Source organism: Notothenia coriiceps, unplaced genomic scaffold (assembly GCF_000735185.1).
Source record: "Notothenia coriiceps isolate Sejong01 unplaced genomic scaffold, NC01 NC01_scaffold00016873, whole genome shotgun sequence".
In the NCBI taxonomy this organism is placed as follows: domain Eukaryota; kingdom Metazoa; phylum Chordata; class Actinopteri; order Perciformes; family Nototheniidae; genus Notothenia; species Notothenia coriiceps.
The window spans coordinates 294314-318289 of NW_011349574.1; the positions used below are offsets into that span (position 1 = coordinate 294314).

Genomic DNA, 23976 nt, shown 5'->3' on the forward strand with positions numbered 1-23976 from the left:
CAGGAGAGGACTCTCCTCCACTTGTTGTTGAAAAAGCTCCTTATATCCGTTAGCGTAGCTCGCTAGCACCAGAAGCTAACGACAGCGATCTCCGGTACCGGTGCGCTCTCTCTCTCTCTCTCTCTCTCTCGCTCTTGCAGGCACACAAAATGGCTCGTTCCACACACACACAGAGCCAAGCTTGAATGAAACACAGAGACCCAGACGTACTTGTACTGTACTGTATCATATTATTTTCGAATCAATCATTTTTCAAATTATGATTTTTTCATAACAATTTTTCCTCCTGGTCTCTCTCGCCCCCCCCTGTCATGCCTCTGCGCCCTCCACTTTGAGAAACACTTGTGTAGACTATGGTAGTTAGACTATCTAAATAAAATGTTTTTCCCATCCAGCCACTAACAGTCTCTCCATGTCTCTCTCTGCAGCTCCAGCACTGCAGAGTCAGGGGAGGATTTTAAACATCTTCCTAACTGCAGTATGTACTTACAGTAGAGCTTTGCCTCTGAAATCGGCAACAGCCTCTAGTACTAAAACTACTGGAGACCTAATACACTATCCATAGGTTTTGCTGAGAAAGATTAGTGGGCCTGTCAGTGAGAAGTAATTTGAGCTAATTCCTTTCTATTAATATATGCCTAACTTAATATATTCAAACCTGAGACTTCATGCATATTTAATATTAGAATGTCCTCTTCATGTTAGGCATCATTTAAGATGGTCGTAGTTCAATAGTGGGTCACACAAGGCAGATAGTAAAGGAAAGAGGAGTTTGGAAGAACTAACTGTGACATGTAGTGTGAAGACTTTTCCGTGGTCTGTTTTATAATGACATGTTCTTGTTCCCCTTCCAAATAATACCTTTCAGTATCGTGATACATTGCTTTCTGTAATAATACATCTTAGCAATTAAGAAATCCCTTCCTAAAGTAATTCCAATGTTTGTGCTATGGGGTTAAATCTGCAAAATGACCTTCAAGAGTTTATCTGAAGCAGTCTAAGGGTACTTAAAGCGGCCCTATAATACTTTGGGGGATTCTCCCTGTCCTGTAGTGTGTTGTATAGGTTTTTGTGCATGTAAATGGTCAGTTACCTCAAGAGGGACACCTGACAGTTGTTTTAGGATAGAAACTGTGAGCCTACCTGTGTCATGGCTGCCAGTTTGAACCAGGCTGAAATCAGAGTCATTTCAACAGCCACAAATTAAGTATTTATGTACAACATCTCATCATCTTCCAGTGTATCAACAGAAATATAAAGATATTAATTTAGTGTTTTGACTGAAAAGACAAAAACACAGTCCATGCTGAATATTGTGGATACACAGTCCTGAATAGTGTTTACCTAAAAAGTGACTATTGACTATTTTCGATTATTAATAAAAGCAGAGTCCCCCCTTGGTAATTGAGCGTGATAAAATGTAATGTTATTCTCACAATTTCTGTCTATGTATATAAATTGTTCATGTCCTACTATTAAAGCAGTTGTTTCGAAGATATATTCATCCCAAGTCAATCCAATGTCCCATTTGAGAGGTGGCCAGCGAGCTCGGTTAACAGACTAGGATTCAGAAAGTCTGAGTGTCTCTTGCTGCCTAACCTTCCCCCGGTCTGGTCTGTGGGTTTCCTCTGGTTGTTGTGGTTGAAAGGCATCATGAAGTCGTCAAAGTCCACTTCCAGGGATAAGGGCTCCTTCCGTCTCTCTATCTTCGACATCAGCTGGCTGGTGGTAGGCGGCTTCCCCCAAACCTGACAGACAATGAATGTAAACAGAGTGCGAAATGTGAGTAAGGACTCAGTAGGCTGGGTTCAGAAGTGTGTAAGACTGACCATAATTCAACGGCTTTTGTATACACACATTTAGTGAGCAGGTAGTATAGAAGCCCTGAGTGGCAAAAGGTAAAACACAGTTCTGGTAATCCATTTTATTAAGTGTCTTTTGAATAATTTTGCCCTGAAACCTGCCTTAAAGGTAGGGTAGGTAATTCACTTCAGAAACACTTTTTGTTATATTCCATGGAATGCTCTTAACATCCCGATAGCAATGAATAAATTAAATGCGTTGACAATAAATATATACAAATATTTCATCTGTGGAAGCCGTAGCGCTGTAAAAAGCACGACGGGTCAGATGATTGGATGGCCTACCTGCCTGTCAGCCTTCCATCTGTGCACAAACTTATCTCATGCCCTCATTGGTCGTGTGCGCGTTCGTGTGTGTTGGAGGAGGGGCTCTGTAAGGAAGTCTGAAGGAAGGGGCAGATTTTTTTCGGCTGCGTACTTTCAAAGTCTAGCGCAATCTAGCTGGTTTCTCCATTCTTACCTACCCTACCTTTAAGTTCTTTAAATGTAAGGGTACAAATTAAATATTGTATTTCTTTAAATGTAAAGGTACAAATGAAATACTTTATTTTAAAATATGTTTTAGTTTTTTATCAGAACTGTAAATGAAAAACTTTTCTCACTTGTGATTTTGGGAAAACATGAGGTAGAGAGTAAAACCCATCATTGGCTGAGGTCAAATGCTAATCACAAGCATCTGTTGTAAAATTAGGAAAATAAGTATTTTTGGATTGGCTTTTTTGAATGTATGGGCCCTACCGTTTTTGGCACAAATGAGATGTCCACACCGTTGGTTTTCCCCGTGCTGATCCTGGTGTTTTGCAGGACGACGCTCCTTGATTCCTTCTGAGGAGAAGTCTTCCCTGCTGATGCTGCCGATGCCTCTCTGTGCCCTGCTACTTCTGCTAAAACACTCTGAGGGAACACCCAGATTTGTAATATTTTATCCAAATATTTTATATGATATATACTTTAATGTGCAGATTCTAAGAAGTTTTTAGAAGTCTGAGTCCGGTTTAGGTCACAAATAGAAGTGACTCAGTCAGTTTGAGAATTAAAACAATGAGTTATAGTAGAGTTAAAGGATAGGGAGGGGGAGGTACTGTAGAAACAGTACTGCAACACAGAGTAAAAGTCAGAGGTAAATGTTTTATTAAAAAAATATATTTGGGTCTAGCGGTAAAATTAAGTGTCCATCAGTTGTAAGTGACAAAAGCTCCATCACACTAATTGTCGGTAAAAAGTAACATTTGTCTACAGCAAATAGTTTTCAAATAAAAAACAATTCAGAAAAATAGAGCAAGTATGCAAAATTTCCTAAACACACCAAATTGAAAATAAATGGGAAAGAAACGTAACCTATACAAATCTGCAGTTGTGGCAAAAGCTTGTACTTTCCTGACCTGTACACATCCAGATGCTGGATCCAACACCTGCATCTTTGCCCTGCAGCTGCTGTGACTGTCTGGCCTGTAGGTGGTGCAGGTTGGAGCAGAACTGAAGTCCTGTGCCTCTGCAGCTAGATGATACTATCTGAGCCCTGGGTCAGGTGTTAATGACACACTGTGTGATCTCATTTGCATTCTTTGGTTTGAAAAGCTTTCAGAGCCACATTCTTCTACTTACAGTAAGACATATCAACACTTGAAGGTGCTTTTTTATTTTTCTATGACAGGCTCAAGAACCGATTTCTTAATGAAATATGACTGGGGTCAGTCCAATAAATGCAGGCAAAACTCACATATTGGCATTTAAGCTTCTCTTCAAGGTCCCAGCACATTGTTGGTTTATATTATTTAGCGGGCTTTATTCAATGGATATTGGGGAGGGTAGGAAATATTAGCTGATTCCCATTGGTCACTGTTTTGTCTTTTATATATTAAGTTTCAATGGAATACAATTCAAACGTGAAATGTCCTTTGGGTGACCTATTAAGACATTCAAATCAATGTATTTATAATATATATATATTTATTTGATATATTCATTTATATTATGATTATATTGTTTATTATTACATTTACAGTGATTCAGAGTTAAATGTTGATAGATGGCTAAAGAGAATGAAGTTCATTTTAACATTTTGCAAATAACTTTGCATCCCTCTCTGAAGAACCAGCACCTTACCGTGGTAGAGAGGTTTGTGTGCCCTGATGAATCTGGGGGCTGTGTTGTCTGGAACCTTGTGTTCCTGGTAGGGTCCCCCATGGCAAATTGGTCTCAGGCAAGGGGCCAGACTAAGATTGGTTCACAAGACCTCATGAAAGAACAACAAAGAAGTGAGGATACCCGGCCCGGAGGAAGCCCGGGGTCCCCTTCTGGAGCCAGGCCCAGAAGGAGGACTCGTCAGCGAGCGTCTGGTGTCCGGGCTTGCCACGGAGCCCGGCCGGGCACAGCCCGAAAAGGAAACGTGGGCAACACCTCCGCTTCTCCGCCCCGCGGGCCCACCACCTACGAGAAACAGCGATGGGGTCGGGTGCGCTGCCAGAAGGGTGGCAGTGAAGGCAGAGGGTCTCGACGGACCAGACCCGCGCCCGGGTCTGGTCCGTCGAGACCCTCTGCCTTCACTGCCACCCTTCTGGCAGCGCACCCGACCCCATCGCTGTTTCTCGTAGGTGGTGGGCCCGCGGGGCGGNGTTCCGGAAGAGACGACCGGATGATTGTAGTAGTCTTATATTTAAATATAAAACTATATAAAAAAGGTTTCGTGTTTATACGATAACTTTAATAGAGGGCGTATAGATAAGAGAAGTAAAGTATCCCGAAAGGGAGGCAACCAACCGCGACCGAGGCGTGGAGTCTTCGCTTCTAACCTCCCGACCCGGAAATGCAATCTCGAAATTAGGTTAGTTATAAAGTCCTGGTTATTATTACACGGTCCCCAGGGTTCTTTTAGACGCGGAAGTCGAATCGGCCCGGAAGTCTTTAGTTCGCTCACGCCAGCGGACTCGCAATTATCACTTACGCCTTTCGTGTTTGACACCGCAATTGGTTAAGTTCTAAAACTCAACCGCTCGTTGCCCGGTCGGGATCGTCCGCTGCTACTGCAATCCGTTGCACCGTGCTGGGAAACTAACCTATGCGAATGAATGGGGCCATGTATCGTGAGATTTTGAGTGACAACCTCCTTCCATCAGCAAGGGCATTGAAGATGAAACGTGGCTGGGTCTTTCAGCATGACAATGATCCCAAACACACCGCCCGGGCAACGAAGGAGTGGCTTCGTAAGAAGCATTTCAAGGTCCTGGAGTGGCCTAGCCAGTCTCCAGATCTCAACCCCATAGAAAATCTTTGGAGGGAGTTGAAAGTCCGTGTTGCCCAGCGACAGCCCCAAAACATCACTGCTCTAGAGGAGATCTGCATGGAGGAATGGGCCAAAATACCAGCAACAGTGTGAAAACCTTGTGAAGACTTACAGAAAACGTTTGACCTCTGTCATTGCCAACAAAGGGTATATAACAAAAGTATTGAGATTAACTTTTGTTATTGACCAAATACTTATTTTTCACCATAATTTGCAAATAAAGTATTTAAAAATCAGACAATGTGATTTTCTGGATTTTTTTTTTCTCATTTTGTCTCTCATAGTTGAGGTATACCTAGGATGAAAATAACAGGCCTCTCTCATCTTTTTAAGTGGGAGAACTTGCACAATTGGTGGCTGAATAAATACTTTTTTGCCCCACTGTACCTGTCACATCAATGTCACACATACCCTTGCAAAACCTCATGTAGGTACCATCTTTTTTCAGCCTATATTTGTTTACTTTGTGGTGTTTGGGCATGTTGCTGAAGTTTGCTGAATTAGCTGATAGCAACGTCTTTTTCTTGGATTCCTAAGCTGATTTATGGACATTTAGTTGAGAAATAATCCTTGGAAACTAAACTAAACACACTAAATCTATGGCTGTGGAATGAAATTGTGGCAATTAAGCTCTAAGGTGTAGTGGACTCTATCAACCTTGTATCACAGCCACTACTGCTTTAACTGCAATATGTGTTGATTAGTGGCTAAATTCAACAAGCAAAACTACAAAAACCTCATCCAGAATGTCAAGTCAGGTTTATACAGAATGTCTTTCTGAAAATGTCCTAATAAGTCTGACTAATCAGGAGGTGTATTAACATGTCTGATTCTCTTACCGCCTCTGTTTCTTGCCCTGTCAGCTATTAGCTATTTACTTGGTAAGTACAAACAGGACTAATGTCCAAAATAAAAACTTGTCATAAATTCACATCATTAAAATGCTGACATCAGTGGGCCCGTTTGTGTACTGATGCCCACCCCATAGGTATCGAAATGGTGCTGATCAACAGGCAGAATAGCAACTCTTACATTTCTCTTTCAGGCTTCATTACCTACAGTAACAAACCGAATATGAGACGAATAAAGATGAAAAAACCCAGGGACTACAGACATGAGTACTAGGTGTTTCATTAGCACATCAGCTCTTCACCTATCCTTGACCTCACTGCAGATTCATCATAAGCACTATTGGACACAATTATTGATTCTCACTCCCACTCACTTCGGTCACCTTCCTGTTATTTTTAGCCAAATGATCAGATAATCGACGTCAGAGGACTTCGAAAAAGGAGCATGATGATAAAGGAAAGAGCAGGAGTTGCCTTTGATTCCGGAGAAAGCGTGGGAAATATTGATTAGCAGATACAGAGGTAAGTGGGAAGGGAAAGGGAATAAGTAGGAAGACTTTTGCAAAGGCAAAACAGAAGGAGTGATTTGGATTGGTTATGCGTTCCCTTTCTTATCTATTTTTTTTTGATTAGCTTCTATTTTATAGCTACTTAGGAAAATGGTACCATGCCCATTATGAGCATTAAAAAACACAGGGACTAAAAGAGATGTAAGGAGGACATGGCAGGGAATGAAGGTAAGTCGTAAGTCAGATTCAATGACTTTGTTAGCTTATATAATATCCAGCAACCCCATACCTGAGACAGTCACAGGCATCAGACCAACCACAGTGAACCAATAGGTAAGTATATACAAGAAGGAAAGGAGTGACCTTAATACAATGAGACAGCTGTGTGACAAGACAAAGGACAAGGAACAAGAGGAATGGAAGTAATGAAAATAAACAAACAAGGCCTTCTTTTTCTAAACAGTACACAATGAGATCCTTTAATCAGGGCAGACATCTGATATCAGGGCAGACATCTGATATCAGGGCAGACATCTGAAAGCCAATGGTAGTAGTTTAGTAGTTTTAGTAGTGGTTAAGCAAACAGTGGGAGGTGACACCCACACTCTCACACTCTTTCAAGTGGGATTTTTTTCACAATACTCTTTTACGCATGTTGGTATTGCACCTACACTTTATATTGTTATCGAGGTGTCACAATTGATAGGAAATCCACATTTGTGTCTTTCTTTCTCTCTGTTTTTTACAAAATGCTGCAACTTCTATTCCCATTTTCTCATATTTCACTATCAAATTCTAGCAAAAAATGTGATGAAAAATCCCTAAAAGCAAAAGGAGAATATTGGGGAATGACACCTATTACATGAGCTCAATGTGTGACCTGATAACAGTTGGACTACCAGAAAGAAGAAAAGGAAAAGGGAAAAGCAATCTTTTCCCCTCATCAAATATTGACAAGGCTTGTGATTGGAAGCATCAATCACAGTGTGCCTTGGGGGTGTAGGTTGGCATTACTGAGGGACATATTCCATGAGAACAAGCTGCTACAATGGAGGTCAAGGAAGATGTTAGTGCAAACTCTATATCATTAAGTAAGTCATGACGATTGAATTTGCACCTGAAATCATCTTTGTTGTCAAAACCCACCATCATATGGACATAATGTTTTGCACCACCATTAAAGCATGGGGGGGAAAGCCCTTCCTAACGGCTTTTTTGGATCTCAAACTGAAGCATTGGCGGAGCTACTGAAGCTCCGGGATTGCCCGGGGTTACCAACCTCTTTTATAATATATAGCTCAGGAGGGCAGAGAACAATGAGCTTCTGGGTGAAGTGAGCCAATTCATTGAAAGGTTTCATTAGCATAATGATAACACTTACAGCTCATTTAGGGACGTTAAGCCTGGACTCTCCTGAAGAGCACCGCCTTAACTCAGTTTTTTTTCTTACTCATATGGTAAAATATGCAGATTCTACACTCTCATTAAAAAAAAAAATGTTTTATGATGCCTCGTAATTTTTTGAAATGTAGGACAAGTAAGAAGGTCAGTGAAGCAATAATTCTGATTAAATTACTTGAATGTGAAACATACTGTAGGCATACATTTAAGAATGTCTTTGCTTCTTCTATTACCTTCTTAGTGGCTTAATCTCTTAAGACTTTTTGCATCACACTGACCTATAGTGTTTAGAGCACAAGGTGCTTCCTCAACATTGAAAGTACTTTAGTGAAATGCACTTGAAAAAGTGTATGATCTTTCAGGACTCTAAAGCAAATAAGCAATGTTCAAATGAAATCTGACCAAATGAAGTTTCAATTCATCCTTAATACACTATTCGGGACCAAATTCTAAAGCCTTCATTTGGCTCCTCAAGTTAATTATGTAAATCAGCTCTCACACAGACACTCTTATCAAAACCCTTTGCTTCACAACACTTGAAGCTCTCTGGCTGAGTGGAGTTTGTTAGAATCGACAACACTCTCAGTGAAGTGAAAGCTACACTCCATCACTGCCCTTTGGTAGCACATCAAACACAGTAGACAATTTAAAGTGGTTGTGAAGTGGTTACAGATTAGAAAGTGGACTTAGTGGTTTAATGTCCTATCTGAAGTGTGAGACCCTCTGTTTGGCTGTCTAATAAAGACTCACTGGCAGCCCAGTTATTAGTCTGCAGTTTGTAATGAACCCTTTAAACCATTAGCTATATTTGTTTGGTTAACCCACCATTTATGTAAAGCCGTATGGCCGAGGCTGTGCATGTCTCATCTGGCCAAACTTTGTATCGATGATTTCAGGATAATTAAAAAAAAGAGTATAGTGAGGATACTTTGAATTGTATTGAATATACAGTATATATATATATATTTTTTTTTTTGTGATGCTGAAGAAAACACTCAATTCAATGTTTCTTTTTTTCCCTAATCCTATGTCTTATTTTTCAAATCTGCTTATCATCGTTTCCCACAACCTCTCTATAGAGATGGAGAGTTAGTGCAAAGCCATCATTTGACGCTCATAAAATAGCCGTTCATGCATTGCCTACACTACTTTGCAGTCTTGGAAAACTCCTGATCATGTTTTTTTCAAGGAACCAAGAAAACATCATGCATTTTATGATTTGTTTCACTGTGAATATAAAATGTTTTTACACAACAACAGGAGCAACAGAAATATGTCAACAACCTTAGTAAGAAAGCAAACAGATGCATAAACACAACACGCAGCCTGTGGCAGGATGACCTTGCCACAGGCTGTTGTTTAAACCTTAAGGGGCACAAAAAAAAAAGAGACCATTGCTCCCTTAATTCTCCTGAAAGCCTCTGCCACCCTTGGCTTTGTGGCTGGTGGTTAAAAAAAAACATGGCGTGCAGGCGAGAGGAAAAGAAAGAGAAAAAATAATGGAAAAAGCACTAGAGAGAAAAAGTGTGAGATGGACACAAAGTGAAAGAAAAATAAGTTATTGCAGAAAGCACCACCATACTGGGCCACACTTCCCAGTCAGTGACCCCATTTTGACTCAGAGGCATCATTCAACATGACCCGCTATAAGCCATCTTGCTCTGCCTATCTTTAGCAAGAATCTAATGAGCAATCAGAGCAACAGAAAGAAAGAAGTAACGAGAAGCTGCATTGAATACAAACTGAAAATGATGGAAGCATGGACAAAATGATGGAAGCATGGACTATGAGAAAAAAACTAGGTTGGACAAAGACAAAGCCTCCATAAGCTGGAATGAGCCCTGTTACCCTGACCCTGCATGTAAATGTCAGCTGGAGAGTCAGCTACTAAACGACCTCAAATTGCAAGCGTATTGTGCTGCAAACACACATCTGTATGCACATCATCAGACACACCCTGTCGCACATTGTCCATAAATGCAAAAAATAATACAATGTACCTGTTGTAACAGTGTTCACACACATTGATCCATTCACACATTCTGGACAGTTTTATGACTGATCTGTATCTAAAATTGGCATGCAGTGTTTGACCAACACAATGAGACAGATACTACCATCGTGGAATGTCAAGTAGCCCGCGGGGGGCTGTTCTGTTGCTGTCGACTTCTCTCAGCTTTCCATTCTTTCTCTTTAGCTCTCCCGTCTTTCTCTTGCTGTCTGACACCCCTCCTTTCAGTCTGCCGCTGCAGCTATTTCTAAGCCAAAGCCATTTGCAAGCTAAAACCAGAAAACCAAGTCCGGTTTGAAACTAACTGCCAGTAAATGAAGGATTTGCAAAATTAATGAACAATCACTGCCTTTATCAATAGACCAATACACCCACAACCTATAGTATCTTTGCACCTGGAGAACCCACAACATTTAGTTTAAATATTTTTCTCACCTTAAAAGAAGTCCTCAACGATAAGGGAAAAACTGAGATGCTTGATCAACACGTCCTCTTTTTATTTGGCTTAACCTAATTCCCTGCCTGCATGCTGCACCTAACTCAACAGCTTCAAAACCCTTTTTCTTGGTGTTCTGCAGTTGTCAAGGATGAATAACATCAATGGACTTCCGTACCACTTTCATAGGAAGAGACCGTAGTTTCTAAGATTTTAGTTGAAAACTCTGCCGTGCATTGTACCTGGATTGTTTTTAAGAAAATGACCAGACTGACTGATCAGACAATTGTCTGACCGATCAAGTAATACATTACATGTTTATATCCACAGAGCTTTCCACAAAGGTCTTTGTAATATATACATAGCACTATCCAGAAACCTTTAGCAGTACTGTGACCAGTAAATGCTTAACCTACAAAGTCCATTTCACCATATCAGCATGTTTGCCACTCAGCCTCTGATAGTTGATGATCCAACACAATTAAAATTGCGAGACAGCAAACATGACCGCCACCTACCATCTGCTGTGATGAAGGGGTTAGTGTTGGAGTTTAAGCCACCAGTAGCAAGGTCACCACCAATGTCCCATGTCGATGTGTTGCCAGCTTCAAAGTCTACATCTGCACTAGTGTTGAGGTAAGTATTTGCTTCATTGCCATCAAACTCAGCACCTTTAGACACTTCAGATTTGGGATCAGTTTTCCCTTCAGTGTTTGAGTCTACAGGCAGAGAAGAACTGGTACCGCTGAACCCCTTGGGGCTGAGGGGCACTGAAAGCACAATGCCACCTGGCTCCTTCTCCATCTTAGAGCCCTCCACTGATGCCTCTACTGGTGACAGAGGGAAGCCAGTGTTGCAGTCCTTCAGCTGTGGGAATGGGGAGAGGCTGAGGCGAGGCTCAGGTGGGGACTGCCTCAGGTCGTTTTGCGTGGCGCCCGCTGCTGAGAGGGTGGGCAAAGGGGTCTGGGGCTGATCTTCGGCGACAGTAAGCGAGCGCTTCATGGAGTGTGGTGAACGACGTGGACCACCCATGGGTATCACCAGCTGGTCCATTCCGGCCTCATCTCCACTTGGGTACTTATCAGGTAGTTCAAGACTGGTTGGTACCAATAGGTGGGAAGATTCTGACATTGCGCGACGCATAGCCTTCCTCTGTTGCTCAGCTCGCCCCATAAAACAAGGCTCCAACTCTTCATCCTCTCCTATCTCTTCCTCCTCACTGTTGTCCCCTGAAGAGCCCTCTGATAATTGTTGGGCCCCAAGGGCTGCCCCGGCTCCAGCCAAAACCTCATCGCCCGTCTCCAAAATGTTGTCTTTGACAACTCCAATGGCACAGTAGTTAGGGGCCACCTGGGGCATGGCAACCTTTGGACTATATTCAGCAAAACTGGAGTGGTTCCATGGTTCAGATGGCAAGTCACCATCTACTGAGCTAGCTTCCATCAGTGAGACTCCAATTTGGTGTGTAGGAATAGCACCAATGGGTGATGACAGCTCCATACGCCTGGCTGGAGATCCAGGAACTGGTGGCAGGGAGACATTGCTGATACCGCCACATCCTAGGGCAGAGGGTAGTCTGCCTGGGAAAGCTGGGGAGGGTGATAGGGAGGAAGATAGAGGGCTGTCTGGGCTTTCCCCTGCACTGCCCAGTGATGCATTACCAAGCGAGGTGCTTCCAGAGATGCCCCCAACCCTGCCCTGCACCTTCAGCTCCGCATCCATGCTGCCCCTGCCAGGCTGCTCGAAGAAGCACAGCTTGTCTTCATCTGTCAGTCCAGTCGGTGTCAGAGCCCCGACACCTACCATCAAGCCCCTTGGGGGACCCATATCCATGCCTAAGGGGGGCTGCCAATCCCAGCTCTGAGTTGGCCCGGTGGGCGCCAGGGACGGCACCTTACACAGCTCACTGTACTCTGAGAAAGGAGAGCCAGGCTGCTGATTGGAGAGAGAAGACATGGTGTCTCTCCTTTTTTTTCTGTTCCTTCCCCTTCCTTTGTTTCACAGGCTGTCTTTGTCTCAGTATCAGGTGTATAAAGGTAATCTTCACCACTTATCTTCCCTTCTCTCCTTCTTTCCTTTGTTGTCCTGTTGTTCTTTTTTTGTTCAGTCTCTCAGGTGTGCTCTGTGTATGCGCGTGGAGTCTCTTGTGCTGAGCCTTCCGCTCTGAACTCAAACACACACTGAGCGTGAACTGCATGTACAGATCTCTCCCCTGTGCCCCTCCCTCTTTCTCTCTCTCTGTTTGGTTCACTCACTGATTAGTACAGTAGTCATGTGACCCAGTTGTGGCTTTCAATTGGCTGCTAACAGAACTCAGATCCCACCCACTGTGGTGGAACGAGTAAGCCCCCTCCCTTCTAGTTTTTTATTTCACTCCACATGTTGTCCCCCCAACCTCTTTCTTTCTCTCTCTCTTACGGAAAAAGTACAACGTGTACGTACACACACACACACACAATGTTTTTATAAGCGTGTATGCATCCTACCAGAATAGACAACCTAAGCATGTGTGTATGTGCAAAACTACAACTGCACCCAGCCAGTCCAATGTAAACATGGTATGAGAGAGAAGAAGAGGAAAAGAGGGGGGTGTGGGATGAAGTGTTATAGAGGACAGGGATGAGGAGTAAAGCCTCTGGTAAAGAGACCTTGTTTCTTTCAGAATGCATCTGGTTACATGTTGAGAGGAGGACTCTGTAACCCCCTATATGACCGCATTCTTATTCTTACAGACACGTTGATATTTAAATATAAAAAACACAAGTTCTTACATATATACACTGCCTCCACCAGTTTATCCACCTGGGTTACGATTTAGCCACGTAGCATGTAAGGAATATTCATTAAAGTCAGACATGCTCATACATGCACAAAGACAATCACACACACATAATTCTGTATCGCTCCGACAGACACCGAGTCGAGCCTGTAAGCATTTAACAGGAACTCAGCTTGTCGTGTTGCACAGAAACACTTTCAGTTCCATCTTTGTTATTCTGTCTTCCTGATCGCACCAAAGTTGTGATTTCGATTGGGTTACAGTGATTTACAGCAATATGGGGTGTTATTGTGTGTTTCCAGAGTAACATGGGATAAGGAAACTTGCAACTAAATCTGTCCGCTACAAAAACTTTAATCCAAAACACCATATTTTGACTAATAGTGGCCTTTTTAACTCGGCTATAGTATATTTGATCATGTTTTCCTTTTTTTCTCATTCCTGTTTGAACTTGCTGTTGTTCCACGTTAACCTTCTGTCTTTATAAACCAAATAACACTTTGACATGTGTACCACTCTGGTGCTCTAAAGTTGTATTTTGAAAGAATACTGACATAAATAGTTTAGGTATTATTTAGTGTCAATGCAACTTAACACTTTCTGCACAGATTCTCACATTGAAAGCTTCAATATCAACACAAGGCACATCCACATCAATAGAATCCTTGCAGGTTCTGGGTAACACAAATCTGTATTATATATTTAAAATATAAATGTACTTGATCATTTCAGATAAGTTAAATAACATTACTCATAGTGAGACATAAATATACCTAACAATCATGCCATATGTGTGTTAAATATGAGCATCAGATGGTGTCAATATATCATTTTGTGATTTGAATCATATGTAAACTGTCAGAGGGAATGTTCCATGTATATGGATCATCCAATGTGTTTTAGGGAAAGGTCACTATGTGACGAGAAAGCAAGGGATGGAAAGAGTGAGAGAGATTTGTTTTTTGTCCTGGGCTGAGCTTTGTGTGTGTGTGTGTTTCTGGCCAGTGCCAGTCAAAATGGCCGGCGGTTACAGGCGTTCCCTTGGTCGTCGGATTGGACTGATGGCTGGATGTCTGTCTGGAACAGTGATTTGTAAAAGGCAGACAGGCAAACGGGGACAGTGCGAGGAATGGCGGGACAGAGGGTGAGATGGGGATCCAGGCAGATGAGGGCAGAAAGATGGAGGTAAAAGCAATAAATAGGTCTGACTGTTGGCCAATTTTGGGAGGAGAAGAGAAATAAAATAAAGATGTATTTAGGGCAGCCAGACAAGAGGCAGGACAGAATAGGGCGAATACAAATAAGGTATAAAAGCAGTAAGTAGGTGACAGATATAGAAGCAGGAAACAAACGGAAGATTGGAGTGTGAAGGGAGGGTGAAAAAATAAGTTGAAGAAGAAAGGCAAATAGGGGGACATTTAATAAAAAGGGCAATAAAGGAAGTGAGGGTGAACAGGAAAGCTGGACTTGAAGGAAGGTGGCAGCATTGGTGTGGGTGCACATGTCGTCCTGTGACACACCATGAACAGGACGGGACTAGGCTGAAGGGTACAATGCTTCTGTCTGGTCTGTCTAATGCATCATGCTATTTGCTCTAACAAACAAAAGCCTTTGAAAAGTTCTTTTTTCGCCTGCTTTAAGATGTGGAGGTTCTTTGGAGCAGTTGCACTGAATGTCAATGAAGTACATTGAATGATATATCAATCCACACACACGTTTGTCCTTTCAGGGCCCTTTACATAAACAAATCCTATCTATACTAGAAGACTAGGCTTTACTAATTCCAGTGTCAATATCAAATCCATTTGAGCTATGCCAGAAACCTACAAAAATACAGGTTAGACTCTTGTAACTATCTTGCTCATTTGGAGTTTTTCTTTTTATACTATCATATAAATAGATATATAATCCCATTCTTACCTGATAGGTTGTTATTATTTCATTTCCAGCAAACCAAATATAGTACTTCCAATTCCAAATCAGTCTAACAATGTAATGGCATGGCAGAGAGATATTTTCTTGCTCCTCATGCGTTGAAGCCCGTTTAGGTTTTTAAGGGCTGAGCTTCTTTTGTATTTGTTTCGAGAGCCTTTTATCTGATTTACCATGTTCGTGAAAACACAACATCATGTAGGACAATAAGATCCAGGAGTTGTTTTGGCAGAACCCAGTGAATGGTGGGACTTTGCTTCAGGCATGTGGCATTTCCATGAAGGTGCATGCAGGTTTGGTATTTTGGTGACCCACCATGAGCTTGACTTCCAGGAAGTGTCAGGCGATGTGCAGCAGGGGGTGTGTCAGTAACAATCAGGCAGCGGGTTTGCACTTATTGTTTGGGGCTGATTTTGTGTTTTCTTCATGTGGTGCCTGTTTGAACAGGTCATCTTCAAAGGTTTGCCTAAGAATTTGGCGAATTATTTGGTGCAAAAAAAAGTACTGCATGCACATTCACTATTATATCAGGTGTGCGGGCCAAATAAAATATCTTTATCCTATAAGACATTTGTATTCAATTTGAATAAATAGCACATATATTCTAGAGTTATGGCCAGACAAAGTGACCTTGACGTTTGACCACCAAATAAACATTTTCTAAATCAGTTCACCTTTCAGTCAAAGTTGACGTTTGTCACACACAACATTCACAAATATGGAGTAGATCTAAAAAACATAACGCCTCCGGTCAAAACAGTTTTTGCCAAATAAACGCCAGTTTATGCCCACCAATAAAGTATATCTGACACATTATGTGGTCAATGAGTTCAGGAGATTGGAGTTTGCCTTCTACCTTCTCAGTCCACCTATAGGGATGCTCCGATCAATCGGCCGCCGATCGATATCGGCCGATACTCACTCTCTGCCGATCGATCGGTGCTCTCTAAAAATGACGATCGCGAGAGCCGATCACATGACGTAAAATATATGACACTTTTCTTTGTGCGCGGCAAAACAAGCTCGCCAAAATGGCTTCACCAGTCTGGCAGTATTTTAAGGTGTCCGAAAAAGACCGTTAAAATAGCGGTATGCAACGTGTGTGAAGCAGAAATCCTGCAGCTCCACCCGCTGTGACGGACCGGTGAGCGGTGCAAAACTAGTTCTTCACTGTCGGGTCACTCATTACTGGATCAGTGAGCTGCATGAGATACTGACAGGCTGTCAGGAGAGAGAGAGAGGGGGCCGGACCTATGCTAGGCTCACCGGAATACCCCTAGAAGGTAAATTTCACTACAAAATGTTGAGTCAATTACCCGAGTATAATGACGCGCGAAGGTGTTGTTGTTGGTTGTATTAATAATGTAAGTTTAACCTCATGTAATAAAGTTCAAATGTAATTGAAACCTCATTATTGTGCCCTCTTTACTCGCCCTTTCGCGAGAGAAAAGGAGAGATAGAGAGAGAGAGAGAGANAACAGCCCCAAAGCATGATGTTTCCACCCCCATGTTTCACAGTAGGTATGGTGTTCTTTGGATGCAACTCAGCATTCTTTCTCCTCCAAACACGTCTAGTTGAGTTTTTACCAAAAAGTTCTATTTTGGTTTCATCTGACCATATGACATTCTCCCAATCCTCTTCTGGATCATCTAAATGCTCTCTAGCAAACTTCAGACGGGCCTGGACATGTACTGGCTTAATCAGGGGGACACGTCTGGCACTGCAGGATTTGAGTCCCTGGCGGCGTAGTGTGTTACTGATGGTAGCCTTTGTTACTTTGGTCCCAGCTCTCTGCAGGTCATTGACTAGGTCCCCCCGTGTGGTTCTGGGATTTTTGCTCACCGTTCTTCTGATCATTTTGACCCCACGGGGTGAGATCTTGCGTGGAGCCCCAGATGGAGGGAGATTATCAGTGGTCTTGTATGTCTTCCATTTTCTAATAATTGCTCCCACAGTTGATTTCTTCACACCAAGCTGCTTACCTATTGCAGATTCAGTCTTCCCAGCCTGGCGCAGGTCTACAATTTTGTTTCTGGTTTCCTTTGACAGCTCTTTGGTCTTGGCCATAGTGGAGTTTGGAGTGTGACTGTTTGAGGTTGTGGACAGGTGTCTTTTATACTGATAACGAGTTCAAACAGGTGCCATTAATACAGTTAACAAGTGGAGGACAGAGGAGGCTCTTAAAGAAGAAGTTACAGGTCTGTGAGAGCCAGAAATCTTGTTTGTTTGTTATTGACCAAATACTTATTTTCCACCATAATTTGCAAATAAATTCTTTAAAAATCAGACAATGTGAATTTCTGGATTTTTTTTTCTCATAGTTGAGGTATACCTAGGATGAAAATTACAGGCCTCTCTCATCTTTTTAAGTGGGAGAACTTGCACAATTGGTGGCTGACTAAATACTTTTTTGCCCCACTGTATGTCGATTAGAAAGATAGCACAGTATTCACTGCTAATAACTGTTGCAGTGAACATTAGAGGATCTAGCTCCTTAACATAGACGCAGCCAGAGTCAGTATCTTTCACCGTCCTCAGCTCCACCGTTAGGTCATCATCACTTGAGGTCATATGATGCTTTCATTCAATGAATCAACATGAAAGAAATACCTTATTTTACGCTTGTTTATATTGCATGATATTTGGTTTAGCAGGCCAGCAACATCTCCCAGACTCGTAGTATTTTGTCTAAAATGTGTGTTTTTTTTTGTTCGGGAACATCTCAGCTGATGGGTTATAATTGAAACGTATGTGATGTCCTGTGCATGCATGTTGCACTGCTTGCATCTGCATCCTTGCTTGGTATGGCTGCCTAGGCAACAGGAAGAGATCGTTTCCTTATAGGTTATTTCTGTCTCATGAGATGGTATTTGACAGAAGAGATTGGAGGACAGATTGTGAAAAACTGGAAAGATGAATGAGAGAGGATGTCGTAGCAATCTCATCTATTGTGGCCTTTTATAAAAACACATTTGAAATGCTTGAATGCCGAGGAGAGTGTTATATCTTTACTGAGTCACTTTACACACCTTGTCGTTCTCCACAGGGGAGAGACAAGTATTGCTTCAGTGAACCGTGCAGGAAAACTGCAAAGAGACTTAAAGGGTTCTGTGCAGACAAAATGGTCCTTATATCCAATGTTAAGGCATTTCTAAGTCCTCTTAGTGGTCGAAAAATAAGATGTTTATGAACAAATCACTTCCAGAATGAGTTTGTTGGTTTTTAACTTATTTAGTTGTTGAAGAACCATGAATTTTAGACCAATTTAATTATGACGTTTCTAATTTATTTTACTTTTTCTTTTCAGTAAAATCGGACAAGATGGAGAAGGCAGAGATTGGAGAGAAGATGGAGGACAATGTAAAGAAGGTGGACCTGTTCGATCCTCTGGATAAAGATGAGCGTAAAAGCGTGAAGGTGGAATTCAGTGATACTCCAGCAGAGAAAGAGATGGAGAAGGAAAAACAAACGGAGACACAAAAAGAGAAGGAGAGAGAGGACGAAATAAAGGGGGAAGAAAAGGTTAAAGCAGAGAAAGAGACCGACAAAGTGAAGGTGACAGAGGCAGAAAAGGTGAAGGAGAAAGAGGACGAAATAAAGGGGGAAGAAACGGTTAAAGCAGAGAAAGAGACCGACAAAGTGAAGGTGACAGAGGCAGAACAGCTGGAAGAAAAAAGAAAGGCAGAGAAAGTGGAGCCAATGCCACAGAAGGAGAAAGAGGATAACACGAACAAGGTTGAAGAATCACCAGATAGATTGGCAAAGACAGCTAAAGACGACAAGACAGAGAAAGTAAAGGTGACAGAAGCAGCAGAGAGGAAAGGAGAAGTGACAGAGAATGTGGACAAAAATGAAAAGTCCAAAATGGAAGAGAAGACCGAGAATAAAAACACAGAGAAGAATGAGAAAACCGAGATGAAGGATGGCAAAGAGCAGCAGATGGACAACATGGAGAAGACCCCAGAACAACTGCAGACACCCGACCAGCTGGAGAAGGAGGCTGACGTGGAGACAAAGACGTCCCTTGAGGTGGAAGAGACCAAGAAAGAAGAGGCAGACAAAGCCAAGAAGACAGAAAAAGACGACAAGGTAGAAACACCAACGAAGAAGAGCGATAAGGAAGAGAAGCAGGTCAAAATACAGGCCAACAAGAAGGTTCTGGAGAAAAAGGATGACAAGAAGGACAAGACTGCAAAAACAGATGTAGGAGACAAGGCCAAAAAAGCAAAACCTGCAACGAATGGAAGCAGCACCCCACTGAGCAGAGACCTGGCAGACAAGAAACCCAAGGTAGGAGCCCCCCCCCCGACGCACTGACACACAGATACGAGCCATAGAGTCTATACTCAAAACAACCATGGCTGAGACTGATACCCTATTTTGACACACCAGACTAAAACTTGCTCCTATGTAAGAAATGATACAGACGCGGTTTGTTTTCTATGGCGAGCAGATGCAGGACAGCTTATAACTTCACATTGTTATGATGGACACAATGAGTTATAAGGTCGAGTAGAAAAATCTACATTTCATACCATGACAACTGTTTTTCCCGGTAAACCATGCTTTTTCCCATTGTCTTGCATCAGTCCAGGTGGGGTTTGAGGTTTTACCTTTGCAAAGTTAAATTCCATCAATTAGGAAAATCAAAGAACAAAAAATCAGAACAAGGGTATTTATTTATTGGCTTGATTTGATAGATTTGTACATGTTTTACTGTTTGTAAGGCTATACATCAGGTTTAAACCTGTGAAACTAGTGAACACATATAATATTATCTATAATGTTATCTATTATTCATTAACATTTTATACACATACAAACGTTCTTGACGCCGACAGTCAGACTGTTCAACAACTCACAGCCACACTTGAGTAAATACTTCTATGAAAATGGTCTTACATACCGTAATTACTTTGATTGCAATTTGCACTGTATTTAAAGGAAATTCAAATATGTTACTGCAATCAGGTATTTGATGAATCCACACACACTTTGATTTGCTTTGTTTTTACACCCTAGTTAAAATATGATTATAATATATTATCTTGAATATGCGGTGGTTAACTTTTTTCTTGTAATGGGTAATTGATGGGCAATATGTATTTCGGAAATCAAGCATGATTTAAATCACGGAAAAAGCCATTCACCGTGCATGCCGCTAAAGCTTCTGCTACTGCTTCTTTATACCTACAGTATTAGTGCACTATGGAAGGTCATAAAGGTAACTGTGGAACCCAATACCTTTTTTTTATGTTCCTACATTTTCATTCATAATTTCTGAGTATAATGCTGCTTTTGTTGCTTAGTTTTTATCCTCCATTTTCCTTATGGTTTCTTTCCTTTGCTTTCCCTCCTTATTTTGCGCTCCATTGCTCCTGAATGTTTTGGTCATCAGCCTGCTGTCGGGGCAACCAAACTGAGCGCAGCTGCTAAAACACGCCCAAGTCCATCGGCTACTGGTGGTCCACTCACAGCCACTCCTAAGCGCCCTTCATCCTCCTCCACCAGCACCTCCATCTTAGATAGAAAAACAGCCAAGGCACCAACCACAGCAGCTGTTGGTGCAAAGCGGCCCTCCACCACTTCCACCAGCCGCCCTGCATCCTCCATTTCCACCACTGCACGTGATGTCAGGCCCAAGGTAAGATTCAGCTGACAGGGTGTCCGTCAAAGGATGCAGAATGAGACAGAGACTTTCCTCTGATGAGTTTGGATCAAGGATAAAGACGCTAACCAACCATTGTTTAACCATCATGGTTACCTGCGTAGCTTTTGTTCATTTGTGGCTCACAAAACCGAGTTTCTGAACATCTGGTCCTAGTGCCTCATGCCTTCTCAAACAGACTCACAATTGAGTATTTCAAAAAAGATTAAGATAAGAGGTACTTTATTGGTCCCAAATTGGGAAATGTTTGCGTCGCAGCAGCAGAAAACAACAAAACAGAAAACAACAAAACAGAAAACAACAAAACAGAAAACAACAAAGCAGAAAACAACAAAACAGAAAACAACAAAGCAGAAAACAACAAAACAAGGCATTGCACTCAAGTACAAATTAAAGAGTAGAAATAAACAACACTAGACATTTAAACATCTCAAAATTGAATTTAAACAGCATTAAAAAGTAGAAAATATACAGTAGACCGTGGAGATAAAAAATCTATAAACTGTGACAATAAAACACTATTGAAGGGAAATCTGATGAGTCCCGATCAAAGGGCGCATCTCGAGGGTGAGCAGTGTTTATAAGTTGTATCTGATGTTTTTTATGAGTAGATGTATTCATTGATGTATCATGTCGAACATGTTATCTTTAAGATGCCTTTAGTCGCTGTTTATTCTTCTCCATCTCACAACTTGAAACAACAGACATAACAAAGTCATTACAAAAGGCTCATGAGTTTTTCATTTTCTAATAAGCCTGCCATTTTAATAGTGAAGTAATTCACATTGTGTGGCAACAATCAATCAAGTAAAGGTCCATAAGAGCATGTATTGTTGTAGGCGAGGATACAGTAAACATCCACTATGGTGTTTCCACAACTGCTGTTTCTATTAATGGCTTATAATTATCATATTAAGTATAATTACATTTTTGGATTGAAAACATCTTAATGACCTTGGAAACCGTAGCTAACGAAACAATGGCAACACAAGTTCCATTGAGTAGCCCTTCTGGAGATTTCAATTTGTAGCACCTGACTTTAAGGGCTTTGAATCCCTGTTAGTTCAATACAGATACTCAATTAACCTAATACATGAGTCCTAAAAAGTCCTGAAGTGCACACAAAAATGTAAATGTTCACACCCCCGATCAATGATATCAAATTCACCTGCCGAGGAAGACCAAGCGGAATGACTGAATGCTCCAGGACAGATTCTTAGCTAGTGGTTTTGTCAACATTAGTACACTATTTAGTAACACAAGAAAATGTCATTGCTTGCAACACTCTATAAATTATATTATTATTATAAATTATTATATCTTTGCATTTGATTTCTGCACAGCATTCTGGATAATTTACCAGCATAATGCAACGTTCCTGGTTCATTCCATGCATGGGGGCATTTTGTCTCTAGAACAGATGAATATGCCCTTAAAATGGTTTGCTTTTATCAGGGATGCAGTCTTGTCTGCTTCCAGCACAAATCTCTAAAGTTGACTTTTTGTCAGTCCAGTCATTGAGAACGTTATGTCCCCTTTTCAATTCGTGCTCGGTTGACTTTTCTTAACTACAACCAGTGTGACACCACAACGGAAGAATTAGCAGCCTTTATTTAGCCTCCCAGGGCTCAGGGCTGCAGGGTGACTCAGTGCAGAGCGGCTCAGCTGTACAGTATGTGGAGCGTGGCATCATCGTAGGGTTATGAGGGGAAATCTGCTTCTGAATGTTGTGTGCAATCGTCAAGTAGCGTCTACATGTATCACGCACATCTTCGACCTGAATTCCTCTGTAAAGTCTCTGAACATTTGCCTGAGCTCATGACAGGAGCCAGGCAAACAACATGTTTTTATTACAGGACCAGTCTGCTCAACAGTAAAACACACATACTTAAAAGTGGAAAAGTTATTAAAACTAAAATGAAAAATAGTATATCAATAGCTATAAACAATATACACAATCCTGGATAATTCAAATGTTCTTTAAAAAGGTCAAAGATACTGCAGTAGCAGGAATATAGGCTAATAATATACTGTATACACAAGATTTAAGATGAAAGGCTCTTATTGTCATGTGTACATAGCACAGTGTAGATATATCAATGAACATCTTAGGTCACATGCAACAGTGCAACACAATAAAACGGATCAAATAGTTAAAATGTTAATAACAAGATAGTTTATCATTTACAGATGTGTGTTTTATTACTCATGTTAGCGCTAACAGAATATGATTAGCTGTTGATGGTTTTTGATGGATTTGTAGCGTTTGCTCATGCTGAAAATGCTTTCATTCATAAATCTTCCTCACCTGACATCCCTGCCTGGTGTTTTTATTTGTCTCCCTCTCCTCAGACAACCACAGAGAGGCGCCCCCTTGTGCCAAAGCCTAGCACTGCCTCCTCAACAGGCTCCACAACTGCCACCAAAAATGGAACTGCTACCACAGCAGCCAGTAAAACTGCTTCATCAGTGCGCACGGCAGCGTCTCCTCGCACCGTTCCTACCACCGCAGCCAGAAAGCCTCTGGGTATGACAGAGATGCACACACAGGTTCTTGTACACACATAAGGTTTTGATGCTCAGTATTTTTATCTCTGTGCTTTTGTGCATCACCATCTGTTTTTTTAAGCCTCCAAGACAGACAGCAAACCAGGAGAGGAGAAGAAGCCTGGCACTGTGAAGACATCTGCAGGTACAGCAGCACTCCCTTCACCTGTCAGAACATGCAGAAACAGAAAGCAGTCACAAAATACTCTCTCTACTCTCTGCCTGTAAAATGTCATTAAAGCACAGAAAGAGACTCAATGAAATAACACATGTACTTGAACAAAAGATACATGTCAAGTTCCATACAGTATATATCTAATGACCCCTCTGTTATGACAACATTTTAAAACATTGTGACGTGTCTGGTTGTAACTATTCCTAGTGGAAACTGCATACTACCAAAAACAACGTATCATGTATCGTGTGTGAATTGGACTTTTTTTTATTAACTCAAATGCTTTATTTTTTTAATTCCTTTGTTTTTTCTAATGAATTAGCCAATATGGTAAGGTTGGTTTGATCATTATCAAAATGATAAAAAGGATATTTTTTTGATACGGCACAATATGTAAATTCTATGCAAAATTAGTTGATAACGAGTTAAAAAATTAATTAAATAACATAATTGCACTACATTAGACTAGAGTCCTGTGCTGTACAGCTTTTGGTAATTTTCAGTACAATTACCCCACAACA

General features: G+C 41.4%; 1 protein-coding gene across 8 annotated transcripts in view; it reads left to right on the forward strand.

Moving 5' to 3' along the window:
- LOC104949912 (microtubule-associated protein 4-like) overlaps positions 1–23976 on the forward strand; it is a 242267-nt gene that overhangs the window by 205711 nt on the left and 12580 nt on the right. For 7 of the 8 annotated variants that reach the window (XM_010776342.1, XM_010776341.1, XM_010776347.1 and 4 more), the window contains 4 exons: positions 18373–19355; positions 20464–20709; positions 23086–23260; positions 23363–23425. In XM_010776342.1, coding sequence (XP_010774644.1) covers positions 18373–19355; positions 20464–20709; positions 23086–23260; positions 23363–23425 — 1467 coding nt within the window. The remainder of the gene's footprint in view (positions 1–18372; positions 19356–20463; positions 20710–23085; positions 23261–23362; positions 23426–23976) is intronic. The other variant, XM_010776350.1, reaches the window with a different exon arrangement.